Source organism: Lissotriton helveticus, chromosome 2_1 (genome assembly GCF_964261635.1).
Source record: "Lissotriton helveticus chromosome 2_1, aLisHel1.1, whole genome shotgun sequence".
Taxonomy (NCBI): Eukaryota; Metazoa; Chordata; class Amphibia; order Caudata; family Salamandridae; genus Lissotriton; species Lissotriton helveticus.
Window position 1 is genome coordinate 517,295,017 of NC_136059.1, and position 14,401 is coordinate 517,309,417.

Sequence of the window (14,401 nt, forward strand, 5' to 3'; positions counted from 1 at the left end):
GTGCGGGGGCATTGGGATTCCAGCATGCATGGCGTTACGGGACGGTGGGAACTCCAGTGGTGGTTTGGGTGTGGCGACGTCCAGTGGTGGGTAGGGGGAGGAGGGGGTGGGGGAGATGGTTAGTGTGGCGGTGCCTCTCGGTGTCCTGTGTCGCTGTGGAGGTTTGGGTTGAGTCAGCTCAGGTTATCCCCTGCTCCAGACAGGTTTGTTGGAAGGATGTAAGGAGATCGTCCCAGAATTGTACAATGGGGAATTTCCGGAGGCCCGCTGTTTCCTCTCGGAGGAGCACTGTGCTCTCCGCCCGCACCCAATTAGTGAAGGACGCATACCAGTGTCTGACATGTGGTGGGGCGCTGGCTTTTCAGTGTTTGGTAAGCAAGCGCTTAGCTGTGATCAGGCCCATGTCCCAGAACCGTGTAGTTACTTCATTCAGTTTCGTGCGTTTGTAGAGTCCCAGAATGCAGGCCTCCCATGTGCGCGATACGTGTTCGTCAGTGCTTTGTGTGAGTAGTGATGTGACCTCATCTCAGTATGATTGAATATTAGGGCATTGCCAAAGCATATGAAGGATATCCGCTCCTATCAGGGAGCACCGCTGACAGGCAGTGTCGGCGATTGCGAAATATCTGTTGATCTTGTCGGGTGTGAGGTAAGCCCGGTGCAAGATGTAAAATTGGATGATTTTGAAACGGGGGTTCCGTGGAATATTAGTTGGTCCAGCCAACACCATCGCCCACTCTTTGTCGGTCCAGTCCCGTCCCCTGTCGGCAGCCCACTTCTCCCGTAGTTGCGTGGTGGAGGGTTGTGTATGGATCAGTAGGGCCTGCGCCAGCCAATGCACTATGTGGGAGCCGTTGCCCATGACTTGCAGATACTGCATGAAGTGGTGCATTGGCAACTCTTCAGCTATATCGCCCCACTTGGTAGACAATGTGTGTATGAGGGATGCATGCAATAAGAATTGCCCGGACGGTAAAGTGGTGCCTGCGGTGAGATCTGCAAAGGAAAGCAGAGCCCCGTCTTCGTAAAGGTCTCCCAGCGTTTCCACTCCCGCTTGTGCCCAGCTAGTTAGTGGGGCCTCTGTCAGCGCTCCTGTTGTTCTGGGTGTGCCCAGTAGTGGGATTATCGGAGCATATGGCTTTGTTGCTCGAGTGAGTCGCAAACATCGTAGAAAGCATTTGCGTGACACTGCTAGGTGCAGTTGTGAAGGACAGGCGGAGTGGGTCAGAGGATGGAACAATGTGCAGACTTGTGTTTGTGTCCAGATGGCGATGGCCGTGGCCGTGTCGTCTAGGTTCTTGCCGCACAGCCATCTCGATACCCATTGCATCTGCGCCGCTAAGTAATACAATTCCATGTTAAGGACTGCTAGGCCTCCCGATTCAGTGGTCATGTATAGTTTCGTTAGCGCCACGCGAGGCCGGCCCACGTTCCACACTAGACCACGAAGTAGGGTCTCCAGGTCCCGAAATATCCTATTGGGGGCATATACCGGAATGTTAGCGAAGTAGTACAATAGCCTTGGCAGGACTATCATTTTGGCTAGTGCCACTCGGCTAGGGACATTCAGAGGTAGAGTCTTCCAGAAGCCGATCTGGGCACGGATAGAGGCTATCGCCCGTATCAGATTCCCCTCCAGGACATCTGTTGGATTCCGGTAGATGTGGATTCCCAAATAGCGGAATGTGGTGGTGTACCATTGCAGCCTCTCACCTCCAAGACATATATCGCTTTCAGGTGTGTCCGGATGGAAGGAATAGGCTCCTGACTTGGACCAGTTGACTCGCAGTCCTGACATGCTCTCGAAAGTTCGGAAGATGTCCGCTATAGATCCAGGGATGTTGGTTAAATCCTTGACATACAGTAGCAGGTCATATGCATACAATGAGATCGTATGAATGCCATCGGCCATTGGGATTCCCCACTCATCTCCTCGTGTCCGAAGAATTGTGGCCAGGGGTTCCATGGCCAAGGAAAACAGCAGGGGGGATAGGGGGCAGCCTTGTCTGGTACCCCTCCGTACATGGATAACGTCAGAGTGTAGGTTGCTGGTGCGGACACGTACCGTAGGTCTTTGGTAGAGTAGGTCCACCATGCTCTCATAGTCTCCTCCCAGCTCGAATTTTTCCATCACCGCCCTCAGGTACGGCCACTCCACGGAATCAAATGCTTTCTCGAGGTCCAACTCTAAACACCCTGCGTGTGGCCAGCGTTGGACAGCATATTCCTGCAAACGGAACAGGCGGCAGATGTTAGAAGAGGTGTGCCGTGCTGGGATGAAGCCGTTCTGATCGTGATGTACTAGATGTGGGACCATAGGAGCCAGTCGCCGGGCCAGCGTGGAGGCAAGTATTTTGTAGTCCGTGTTCAGGAGGGCCAGGGGGCGATAAGAGCCCACTCGCGTGTCATCCCTGCCAGGTTTAGGTATGGATATTAAGTTGGCTTCATTGAGCGTGGGAGGGAGGGAGGAATCGTCCGTAGCCGTAGTGTACATTTTCAGGAGCTCCGGAATAAGAATGTCCGAGCCGGCCTTATAAAATTCAGCCGGCAGCCCGTCTGGGCCAGGGGCCTTGCCGTTGGACAGCTGGAAGATGGCTTCGCGGAGCTCTTCCCGTATAAGCGGGGCTCCTAGCTCATCCTGTTGTGTAGTGGTCAGCTGTGGCATCGGAAGGGGGGAAAGATACCCGGCTATGTCAGGGAGTGGGTCGCGGAGTCGAGAGCGATACAGAGCATCGTAGTGAGCCGCAAACGCTTCATGGATGTGACATTGTGAGTAACGAAATTCCCACCTCCTTGGCGGGGATGATTCTAAGCATGTGTATCTATGAAAGATACCAATACTGACTAACTGAAGTTACAGGTTAGTGACTCGTTTTCATATTACTTATGATAGACACGGGATACTGCAAAGTGTTATACTCTTGAACTTTCTTCCTGTCTAAGCCAGATCAGTTTGATGGTCCCAGTACTGAGAACCTCTTACACAGGTATGTCTCTCTTTCATCACTATCTTAAGTTCTCTTTGTAAATGCTTACTCTTTTGCTAAGCATTTCTGTGAAACCCAGAAGCTTTTGACTGAAAATGAAATAGTTTAGTTCTCGTTGAAACCTGGTGTAAGGGGTTCTTTGCCATTAAGTGGACAAAGTGATTTCACCTAGCTATCATATCCTAAGGATCGCCCATGTACAAAAAAAGAGGTGGTATTAGCATTGTCAAGGGTACTACAAAAATTCATGTTTTTTAATGTTAATCGATCCTCAAAAGCAGAGTTTCTGGTACTTCAGTTTCCACTCTCTATGAACCTTACAGTATCCTTGGTATGAGCTTACTGCCCCAAGCCCCGTTAGCAAAACCTACAGAATGTATATTTTATCACTTTTTACCAACTTCTGTAGTTTGTTGATTTTAACTACAGCATTGATGACTTTTCAGCTGTATTCGCTTCTTAACTAATCATGTCCATGCTCCTGCTGCGCATACCTTCACTCAACGTGATCCATAGTATGCAGAATTTACCTCATTTGACTTTCAGCTAGTCCAAGAGATGTTAGGGTAACTTTGTCAGTGGACATTGTTGGACATTCGTTTAATTAGGGAGATTAAACAGGTTAGACCTTTGGGTTTTCTTTTATATAGATTTTTCTATAGCACTGTCATAATCCGAGCTAATGTTAGTGTAGTTTACGTAGAATATATGGATATATAATACATTTGCAGATTTACAGTACTTTTGAAAAACGTGACTCTGTGAATTAATATATTTGCCTTGTATCACATCATTTGGGATCAGTTTATTGGTCGAGAGCATTACAGTGAATGTCAAGTAGAATATTCAGTTACTCCACGTGTAGATCTGGTAACATTCATATGATGTTTCGAGGCTTGGGTTCTCTCTCATAGCACACCTTAACATTGATGATGATACACTGGCTAGACTACTCCAAATCCATGTCCTATTTGTATGGCTACTGATAGATTATCCAGCTGCCACTTCCAGCTATTTTAATTCAAAAATAAGGGCTTGCCTTCACCTTGCCTCAAATTTAGTGTTTGTGATAGGTTGGAACCTGAGATACTGGGTCTTAAAGTTGTCTGTGTCCCCACTGGGAATATGGAAAGTAAACCTAGCCTCCAATTGTGCGGCTAGAAAAGAATCTGCTGGCAAGCAATCCAAAAGTAAATGGCTATTCCATTGTCTCTAGGGTTTGGAGAAGTAATTATATTCACTAACGCATCTGCATCAACTTCTCTCTTAATCACTTCAGCACGTATGGTGATTACTGCAAGCCTTATATGTTTTTTTCATACCCCTTCTGAAGTAGAGTGCTCAAGGTCATGAGCATATTTTAGTCATCTCCATCCTCTTTTCAAGAATCCTGCCCTCCGTGAGATTTGAATTTTATCTTGGTTTCACTCCTGCATAAATCGTTAAAGTTTCTAGCTTCTGTTATATAGACTTACTGACCTGAACGCTGCCTTTTTGAGGGGGTTCCTATCTGCTCGAAAGAATCTTCTCAAAGGGAAGGCAAAGTTCAAATCATCTCATCAGAATGCCCATAAACCTTCCTCCAAAAGACCAGGTTAACATTTGTATGAGGCATTCCTTCATTATCAAGGTCGTATTGTGTTGTAGCATTTCTACAGTGCATCAAACTGCTGAACTAATCACAAAGTGCTCTGATTTGCATTACGATCCTCTGCACCATTTTGCACTACATTGTTCAACACAGGTTTGGCTGCAGTTAGACCTAAATGGGAGATGCAGAATGAGGTGCCAGAGTTTGCAGACCTGCTTTAAACATGGTGAGTCATTGAGCATGAGGTGTTGACGAAGCGTGTAAGAAAAGAAATTTGCACTTGCAGGTACATTTTCGTTTATTTATAGTTCAATTAAAGGATTGCATTTATGTATATGGGCACAGCCATGTTTTTAAGGTTCTCTAGAGTTTTTGCTAATGGGACTGAGGACCTGAGCCATGAATGGAACAAATAGCTTTGTACATTTGTTTGAAAATTATATGTCTAGGTCAGACAGTGCAGAGACTGAAGTGCAGGTAATATGCAGTACTTGACATTAAAGTTCACATGTTGCTTCATTACTTTGCTCTGAATACTCTATGGATTCCACTTCACTTGAGGGATGCTTGAGTTGTGTATAACCGCATCAAATTCCAGCAAGAGTACAAAGTTGATTGTGACTTGTATGTGGCTTGTACTTTTGGGGGAGAATTTGGAGAAGGGCAACCTCGCCATAGGTGTATGATCATGTTCTAGGATCCCTTTGCAACTTGATTAAATTATTTATGGAGATTTCCATTTGCATGATTGAGCTTAGATTACGTACTTCGAGTGATCGGTTAGGACATGGGATATTTTTTTTATTTACCAGATAGTGAATAGGTTGTCCATTGCTACAGCCTAATATTGTGGTTTTTGGATGTGCTTTGTTTGGAGTTATTAATTTGCATCCAGTGGTCAGCCACTAGAAGGCATTTGTGAGTGACACATGAATCAAGCTCATATGTACTCTGAAATTTTAGTAGAATTTGTATGTAATCAACATAATTGCAACAAGTGAAGTTAAAGGAAGGTATCTGCTCTGATAGCATTGTTATTGTATCCAATAAAGAAAATGAAGGTTATGTTGGAACTTTGAGTCCTGGCAGTAGAGGAAAATGACTCCGAGCAGAAGTAAGCAAAACCAAAGGGGAAGATGGACGGAAGGTTGAACATTGCAATCACTCCCCACCAGTCAACTGATCTGGGTTTGATCCATCATCATTCTTTAGCTCATTCCGCCACCCCAGTTCAGACATGGCCATATGCAAATCAGTCGGACCCTGTGCCTCATGGGAACAGTCCACCACGAACTGCCAAGCCATGTCTTCCCTGGAACGGAACCAAGCATCCTGGGACTAGATTCTGGCTAATCAGCTGTCCTCAGCCAGGCTAGTTTGAATCCAGTGGCAAAGTGAGCAAGGGACCCACTTCTGGACATACCCTGCCAACTTAGGGCGAACAAAGCAAAACCAAAGGGGATGATGGACAGAGTGTTGAACATTGCAAGCACTCACCCCCAGTCAACTGATTTGGGTTTAATCCATCATCATTCTTTAGATCACTCCGCCACCCCAGTTCAGACATGGCCTTCTGCAAATCAGTCTGAACATGTGCCTTATGGGAACAGTCCCGTCCGAACTAGCCAACAGATGGCTCCTTTGGCATCGCTTTGGGGTGCGTTTCCATCCTGCACAAGCAGTAAGTTTGATGGCTTTCATACAGGTTCCTTTAAAAAAATGGTTTATTTAACAGTTTTTATTGAACATTTTCAATAAACAGGAACATCAGCAACCAAGACCCCATGTAGTGAATAAAGATGTGGTGTAGACTATTGGCAACAGAAGTTTATAATAATGAGGGCATACGTCCATGGGGAAGGTATCACATGGGGAAATAAGTGTAGCAGCTGAGGAGAGAGTGGCTGTGCAATAACTGGGTAGAGAGTAGGTCAGGGCTGGAGTAATTTCCTGGGGTCTGTGCGTAAAGTGTGAGGGTGGCGAGTTGAGACTGGGGTGTGGCATAGCGTGCTGCGTAAACAAGCGCATTATGCTGACCCGGGGCTCGAGGGGGCCAGCTAGTTGATTGGTAGTTCTGTGCATGTGTCGACAATGAGGGAGGGGCCTGTGTATGTGGCAGCAGCAGAGGGGGACTGACACGATAAGATGTGAGAATGGTGGGTGACTACTCTGAGGGGTAGCTCGCGATGTCTGGTTGGTGATGATTCATGGGGTAAGGTCATTGGTATGGGTGACCTCTATGAAGTGGTTTAAGAGCATGTCCCAGGCTGTGGAAATGGGGCACTTGCCGATCCCCTGGGCCTCTGCGTAGCGGAGGACATCACACTCTGCTTTTTCCCATCGTCAGATCGCACCCCACCAGGCAGCAATCTCTGGGGCTTGAGGCGCTCTCCAGTGTAAAGTAAGGGTTCACTTGGGTAGGAGAAGTGCAAGGTCGGCAAAGTGTGTCCTTATCGCTGTGCGTTTGGTGTGCTTGAAGATGCCCAGAGCTGTAGTTCTGTGACCTCTCAGGGGAGTATTGTGTATGGAGGACCAGTATGTGGCAAAGGCGAACATGACCATAGCTTGAGTTGTAAATTCACCAATAGTATATGGCAGCAGGGTCAGCTAAGTAGAGCATTGGGAAAATCCCGATTAAGCTGGTGAGGTGTTGGGTAGACCCTGTGTAGGATTGTGAACTGTATGCTTTTGAAGTGTGCGTAGCGTGATGCCTGATGGGGGAAGTCCAGTTCCTTGTTCTATTCAGTGACGTGGAGTGCTCGCCCGAGGCAAGATTACTGTATCAGTTGAGATGCAAACCATCCATCTGTGTATGTTAAGGGTTGGGGTCTGCCACTCATCCTAGTGATCTTTGATATATAATCATTTAGCTTCAGTAGAAGGGTGCGGGGGTTTGACTAATCTGTCTTATAACATGACAGGGCTTTTTATGGTATATGGTTTGTTAAGGGCAGGATGTGGAGTGTAAGTTGGGAGGTTATTTTTTAGCCATTTACTGACGATCATCACCTGAAGTGACTGTGGAGTTTTAGAAGCAACGCAGGGCAGGAGAGATACCCCGGAGAGTGAACAGGGGGCTAGATCCATTACATGTTTCCCCCAAGTAACGCCCTGCCAACCAGTGCGAAACCCATTGGAGTTGGGCAGCCAGGAAGTAGATTTAAAAGGAGGGGTCGTCGAGGCCTCCCCTGTCTACCATTCATACAGTTTCTTAATGGTTGAACATGGTATTTATTTGCACTTTACCCTTTTAAACTTTCAGAAGGAAAGTATCACTTGTAATGATCATATTGTAGTAAATTAGTCATCCAAGCTCTTCCGTTCTAAATTCTGAATGCGATTGGATATTCTTTTGTTTTGATATTGTTCATTTCCTGTGATACCCTAAGCTTACATTTCTTAAGACCGCCTTCTTCACACATTCCTGTTACTCCAAATAGGTTTAATCTAAAATCCAAAGAACCAACCACTTTTGGCCAGAGCCTTTTAGTGTTGCAGTACCACTTTTCTGTGTATTACTGATTTTCAAACCTAGAAACAATGTTTATGTAGAGTTTACCCGCAAACTGTCTTCTTTTTTCCTTTTAGTTATGAGACTGACCAAGCCGACTTTATTTACCAACATCCCTGTGACGTGTGAAGACAAAGACCTGCCAGGTAAATAAAAGCTTTGTCTTCAAATTTGAGGTGACTCAATGCTAGAATAGTAAACAGAAAAGTTACGAGAGCATCGTTTTTATCTTAAACTGAGCTATGAAATAGTTAAAAAGAACTAAGAAGCATTAGTGTTACGGTGGCAGTCAGTGTTTAATGAAGGATGTGTAGAGTGGGTAAAGGGTTCCATGCCAGCCAACTAATGTTTCCTTATCGTAATTGAACATAATGTTGTTTTTGAATATTTTGTTGTAACCATGAATTTAAGGGGTGAAATGTAATTACTTTTGAGATGATACAGTAGACGCCACAACCTCCCCTGATATGGGGAGATGATATGGACACCTTGCAACACACCTACCCCTCCCCAATGGCTTGTTAACCGTTGCTCACACTCTGTCATTCTAGTTAATATAGCATAAAGAGATACAGCAAAGGTTCCCTTTGTTATGTTTTGTCTAGGTTGATCTCCACTCTTCTTCCCCTCTTCTGGTTTGTGTCCTTCCTCGCTTATCTCGGGTGAAACAGCTCTAGCCACCCAGTAGAAGCGAAGGCAAGTATTCTCTTTATACTCATGAAGGAAGCACAATGCTGGGTTCCTGTAAGATCATTTAAGGTTACGGTTGTGTTCTCTGGAGTTGCTAGATTACAAATTATCTGTAACCATGCTCGTTTCAGTTACCCCTACATAATGCAAGCATCTGATTAGTAGCAGTTTGTCACCCTCTATTTAAGAAGTGTCCAGACTGGTCATTAACCTAGGCTGCCTGGGAATGGCAAAGGCTCTCCAGGCAGGGCAACATATTACTTTTGATTGATCATTAATTACACCTGGTCCTCCTATCTAGTTCCTAAAAACCAACTGATCTGACTAGGTTTCATTTGGGTTGACCTATCTTGTAGGCATTAATATAACTCTGACCTCGGTTGCTTGTCTTGTATCCATCCCTCAAAATCATTAAGTAGTCTGCCAGTTATTTGTTTTTAGGGCTTGTGCCCTTTTGTATGGGGTTCTGAAAGCTACTCACACGCTTGTGCGAGTGGTTTTGCTTTCTGCGGCTGCCATTGGCTTTTGCATGCTTTAAAAAAAAAAAAAAAAAAAAGCCAGCACGCAATTGGGTAAAGGCGGGCGCATGTCCCACCTTTGCTCCAACCATTCCCGTCGGTGGCCAGCACGTGCAGCAGCGCGCGTTCGCTTCGTTGCCGCTCTCCCTAGCCCTGCTCCTCTGTGGTGCGCGCGCACCACTGGTAGGCTTCGACGTTAAATCCCGGGCAAGCCAGCCGTGTTGATGCCGTATCCCTTCCCTGGGTTTCAGCCCTGCCAATTGGGATAGACATTTGATTTTTAACGCTTTCCTGCTGATATGGCTTGATTCTAGGGGGTATAGATATAATTGCTCTAGACCTATGTCATATAAAAACCTTTTGACATAATGGAACCATCCTATCTTAGAAGCATTTTCTAATGTAAGACAATCTCTCACGATGTTTTGGGTGAGAAACAACTTGTCAGACGTCCATATGTGATGCCATAGGAGTATGGGTTCTGCCTTAATGAGATCGATGATCGATGATGAGATCGATGATATAGGGCAGGCCCAGCTCAAGATGGCAGCTGATCGTAGGTGTTCCCTGGGGAACAGCTAAAAGGTACCTCAGGAAGTTGTTCTCCACTTTTTGGAGGGAGTCAGCTTGAACATAGCCCCACACCCCAGCCCCATAGGTTGCTGTGCTAATACATTTAGCTTGATAGACTCAAATCAATTCCTCGGGCGCTCTTTTACCTAGTCTCTGCGAGAACTTAGTCAGTGCCATTGTAGATTTTAAGAACTGAAATTTTCTAGCCTCACTGGCTTTTTTCTAGGTTCCTTTCTCGTCTATCAATACTCCCAAGAATGGATATATAGGAGTATTCTCTACACTGGAATTATTAATATATATCGTTTTCCCATTACCACGTTTGTACGCACAGTTCATAACATGTTTTTTTAATGTTAATTTTTAGATCAAGATTGGACATGAATTTGTTATAGCAGGACAAGGAGTGCTGTAGTTCATTTGTGGTGCGGGCTATTATCACAGCATCGTCCGCATAAAGGAGAGCGGGGATCGGACGGTGCTGAATTAACGGTATGTCCTTTGCCCCTTTCAACATGGCTAGTTCTAATCCATTGGTATATAGAATAAAAAAGAAGGGGGCCAGGACACAGCCCTGTCTGACCTCTCGCTCTACCGTAAACTAACCCGTCAACTCTCCCCCGATGCCAAATATCACTCTTGCTGTAGCACGCGAGTACATTTCCCGCATAAATTTTACTAGGGATTCGTCTATGCCCAGAGCAGTTAAAATGGTCCATAGCTTCGAGTGACCCACGCAGTCAAACGCGGCTGTAAGATCTACGTAGGCCAATCGAAGACTACCACCTTTGCATCTACATATTTCCCTCTTATTAAAGATAAGTTCAGGACCTGCTCAACAGTGCCCAAACCTTCCCTGAAACCGTACTGGATGTCCGATATAATCTGGTTTTCTATGGACCAGGACTGGAGGCAATCTAAGATTATACGACCCACCGTTTTTCCAAATGAATCCAGTAAAGAGATGGGACTGTAACAGGTTGGGTGAGAGCGGTCACCCTTTTTAAATACTAGAATAAGTATAGATTTTGACCAGGAATCTAAAAGGCCAAGTTTACAGGTTGCGTTTAAAACCCTTGATAAAATAGGCGCCCACAAGTCAGGGTTAAATGTATACAAATCTACAAGAACCCCGTCTGGGCCCGGGGCTTTCCCTCCTTTACTGGCTTTTAACGCATTCTCAACTTCATTTAATGAGAAATTCAGATCAAGTGGAATGAATGTGGGAATATTGGTAGCCTGATTCAGCATTTGGGGGGACTGATCTGTGTTTTTAGTTTTCAATATTCCAAATATTTTTGAGAAATGGGCAATCCAGGACTGTTCGTCTATAGTAATCTCTATCTTATTAGAGTCTCTGGAACCTGTCAAAAAGGGTGAGTTTATCACTTGCCAGAAGGCAGCACTATAATTTAAACTGCAGCTTTTATGCAATTCCGCCCATAATTCTTCCTTTATTACTAATTTTCTTGTCCTGATAGCTTTGTTATATGTTTTTTCTGAGGAGGGCAATCTCTTTTCTGTCCCTGACTGGCGCATTAAGTGCGATTTTTAAATTTGAATATGCTTGTGTGCAGGTGGAATCAAACCACCCTGCCTGGATGTTTTTTTCTCCTTTGGGTTTGGAGGTTAAGGCTTTTTGAATGGAATCGGTTACTGACAGAAAGTTATCAATAATCTCCCTCGAGGTAGCAGTATCTGCTAAGCAGATGTTTATTTCTTTAAGGGAGTCATTGACAACCTTTTCCATGATTTTTACTGCGTCAATTTCTTCCCACTTCAGAACGTAACCATTTGACCTAACCAGACTAATGGCTTCTTCCCGGTAAGGATTCCGCTGTTTTTGTCTTTCTCCCATCATGGGAGGAGAGAGAGAAATTGATATTGGAAAATGGTCACTAAATGCGGAGTCGTGGGTTTGGAAATGTACAATCAAGGAAGAAAAGAAGCGGCGCTTGTTAAAAGAATAAAATCAATACAGGTGGATGCGCTATTTCCATGAAAAGTTGGTTTAAGAGGTACCGTGGCGACACCATTTCATTTGCCAGGGTTAATTGGAGACTCTCAATCGTCTCATTTAAACAGACCCCACTTTGGGAGTGTGTAAAGTGAGTGATATTTAAATCATTTTCGTCTGTGAGATAACATATATTATTTTTATTTTTGTGGCACAGTCAGATTAAAGTCACCTCCCCAAACAATTACCGGACTTTTTCCCTGTTGTCTATTGTTAAAATCTAGAAGGTAGGCACAAATTTCCTTAAAAATAACTATCAGCTGCATTTGACGTAAATTATTATAAAAGTTTATTATCAGAATGGGTTCCGATTTGTTTACGTTTATTTGAATTATTTGATAGTTGGACTCATTTTTTAAAACCATTATTTCCCGAAAGTTAATTAGATTGGTAACATAGACCACTAGGCCTCCTTTTGCACGTCCCGCTGGGGAAGGAATTGTGGGTGAGAAATAGGTTTTGTAACCAGTTAAATGAACGGGAGACACTGCCCATGTTTCCTGTAAACAAATAAGATCGTAATCCCGGATGAAGGTAAGCCACTCACCCATAGCGACCTTTACATTGAGGCCAGCAATATTCCAAAAGATAATTTTGAACAAGGCTGGTAAGGGAGTAACTACGTGACTAACATCTCTGTTGACTTGTATAAGATCAGTCTCGGGCACCATGTTAAGCAGGGGGTTAGTGTCGTGGGGGAAAGTCTGAAAAGTAAAATCCGTGGGTAAACTTGATTTAGGATCAGTTCTAGACTGTCCTAGACTTTTTAAGTCTGATATTATTGGTAAGGGAGTCAGTTCCCTGGGTATATCGAGAAGTGCATATGGAGACGAGCATTGTGTTAAGATAGAAGGGTCATTCCCACTGTTTATTTCTTTTTGTCGCGATACAACTTTTGGATCATGAATCGGTATTCAATCTATTTCTTCGAGAGAGGATAATTGGTGAAACCTGTTTGCAGTTATAACTGAACCATTCCTTCCTCCTCTAGGAGTGACTGTGGGTTTGTAGAAATATCCTAGGGGGACGGCCATAATAGTTGGATCAGATAGGGAATTGAGCTCTTTGATGTGTAAAAGAGAGTGAACCATTCGTGGAGAGCTAAAATGTACAACTATACAATCGCCCTTAATTGTTTTCTGGGAAGGACCTAACCAGCCCACCCTACGGACCATGAGAATTTCTTTGCAATTACAGGGGTTAAAACGCTTATACTTTGTCAGCCAGTCCACTACTTTATTTCGGAGCGATGGCCAGGTTTCAGTTTGATCGTGTTTTAAAGGCGGCACCCCTGTAAGAATTAGAACGTAAGGGCATGACGCTGGAGGAAGACCCAGAATTTCTGGATTTGGTCGAGCAGTATTTGTGGGTTGAGTTACCTTGATTGTTGTATCAAGTCTATAAAAATCATTACTAGGTTTGTCCTTTATTTGGAAATCCTTGTCCAACCCTTTCGCAACTGGCCCAGGATTAGCCGGTTGTGAGTTCCCCGTCCCCTGGACCCTTTGATGGACTAACAATGACCTTACTCCACTAGCGGGGTTAGCACCAAGGGGAGTTAGTGGTGGATGTTTATTGTTAGTGTTGTTTAGGCTAGCTATGACCCCAGAATTCTGATCTACAGCATTTGTTAGCGTCAATGAGTTTGCTTCGATAGCTGCCAGTCTATTAATTAAAGGCAATAGACAATGTGCAATAATAGTCCCAACTTTATCCCACAAAGCACTATTCAAGGTAACCACAGGGACAGCTGAGATATTGGGGACAATCTTGGTCGGAAAAGATGTCATAATCTCCGCCTCGTCATTCAGTTCCGTAGTTTTTCGTCGTTCGTCATCCTCCCTTGTTGTCCTTGCTGTGATGGGACAATTTACCTTTTGTGGGCCCCCTACCCTCTTCTTGTTTTTGGGGACTTGTTTGTCCGTTGGGATTTCCTTTCTGCATTTGCGTGGGGCCATCTTGGACCTAGTTATTGCATGGGATGTCTGGTCCAGTGCACTGTTTTCTGGCTTAAGGTCAACCACCGCAGTTGACATAGCGATGCTTGGCAACAAGAGTTCGTTATTAGTAGAATTAGTGCCCTGGGGAGAAGGCTGATCCTGTATGGTTATTTACAACAAGTGGTGGTGATGGACAGAGTCTCTGAATTAAGCAGAGTACTCTCACCCAGTCAAGAGATCAGGGCTAGATCCAACACCGTTTTTTAGCTCATTGCACCATCCCAGTTTCAGAACCTGGCTGTATGCAAATTAGTCTGTCCCTGGCCCAGTGCATCATGGGAACAGGGCAGACCAGACTACAAAAGCCAATTCTTACACTGGGAAGGAAACAAGCTTCCGGGGACCGGTTTCTGCCATTTCAGGCGTCTTCGGCCCGGCTTGCTTGAATCCTGATGGTGCAATGAGCAAGGGACTCACATCTGAGTATACCCTTCCACGCTTGGGGTGGACAAAATTATTTACAACAAGTGGTGGTGATGGACAGAGTCTCTGAATTAAGCAGAGTACTCTCACC

General features: G+C 44.8%; 1 protein-coding gene across 4 annotated transcripts in view; it reads left to right on the forward strand.

Annotated features, from left to right (window-relative positions):
• Nucleotides 1–14,401, forward strand: part of TRAPPC13 (trafficking protein particle complex subunit 13) — a 512,549-nt gene that overhangs the window by 76,227 nt on the left and 421,921 nt on the right. For all 4 annotated transcript variants that reach the window (XM_078675160.1, XM_078675157.1, XM_078675158.1 and 1 more), the window contains exon 2: nt 8,167–8,235. In XM_078675160.1, coding sequence (XP_078531286.1) covers nt 8,167–8,235 — 69 coding nt within the window. The remainder of the gene's footprint in view (nt 1–8,166; nt 8,236–14,401) is intronic.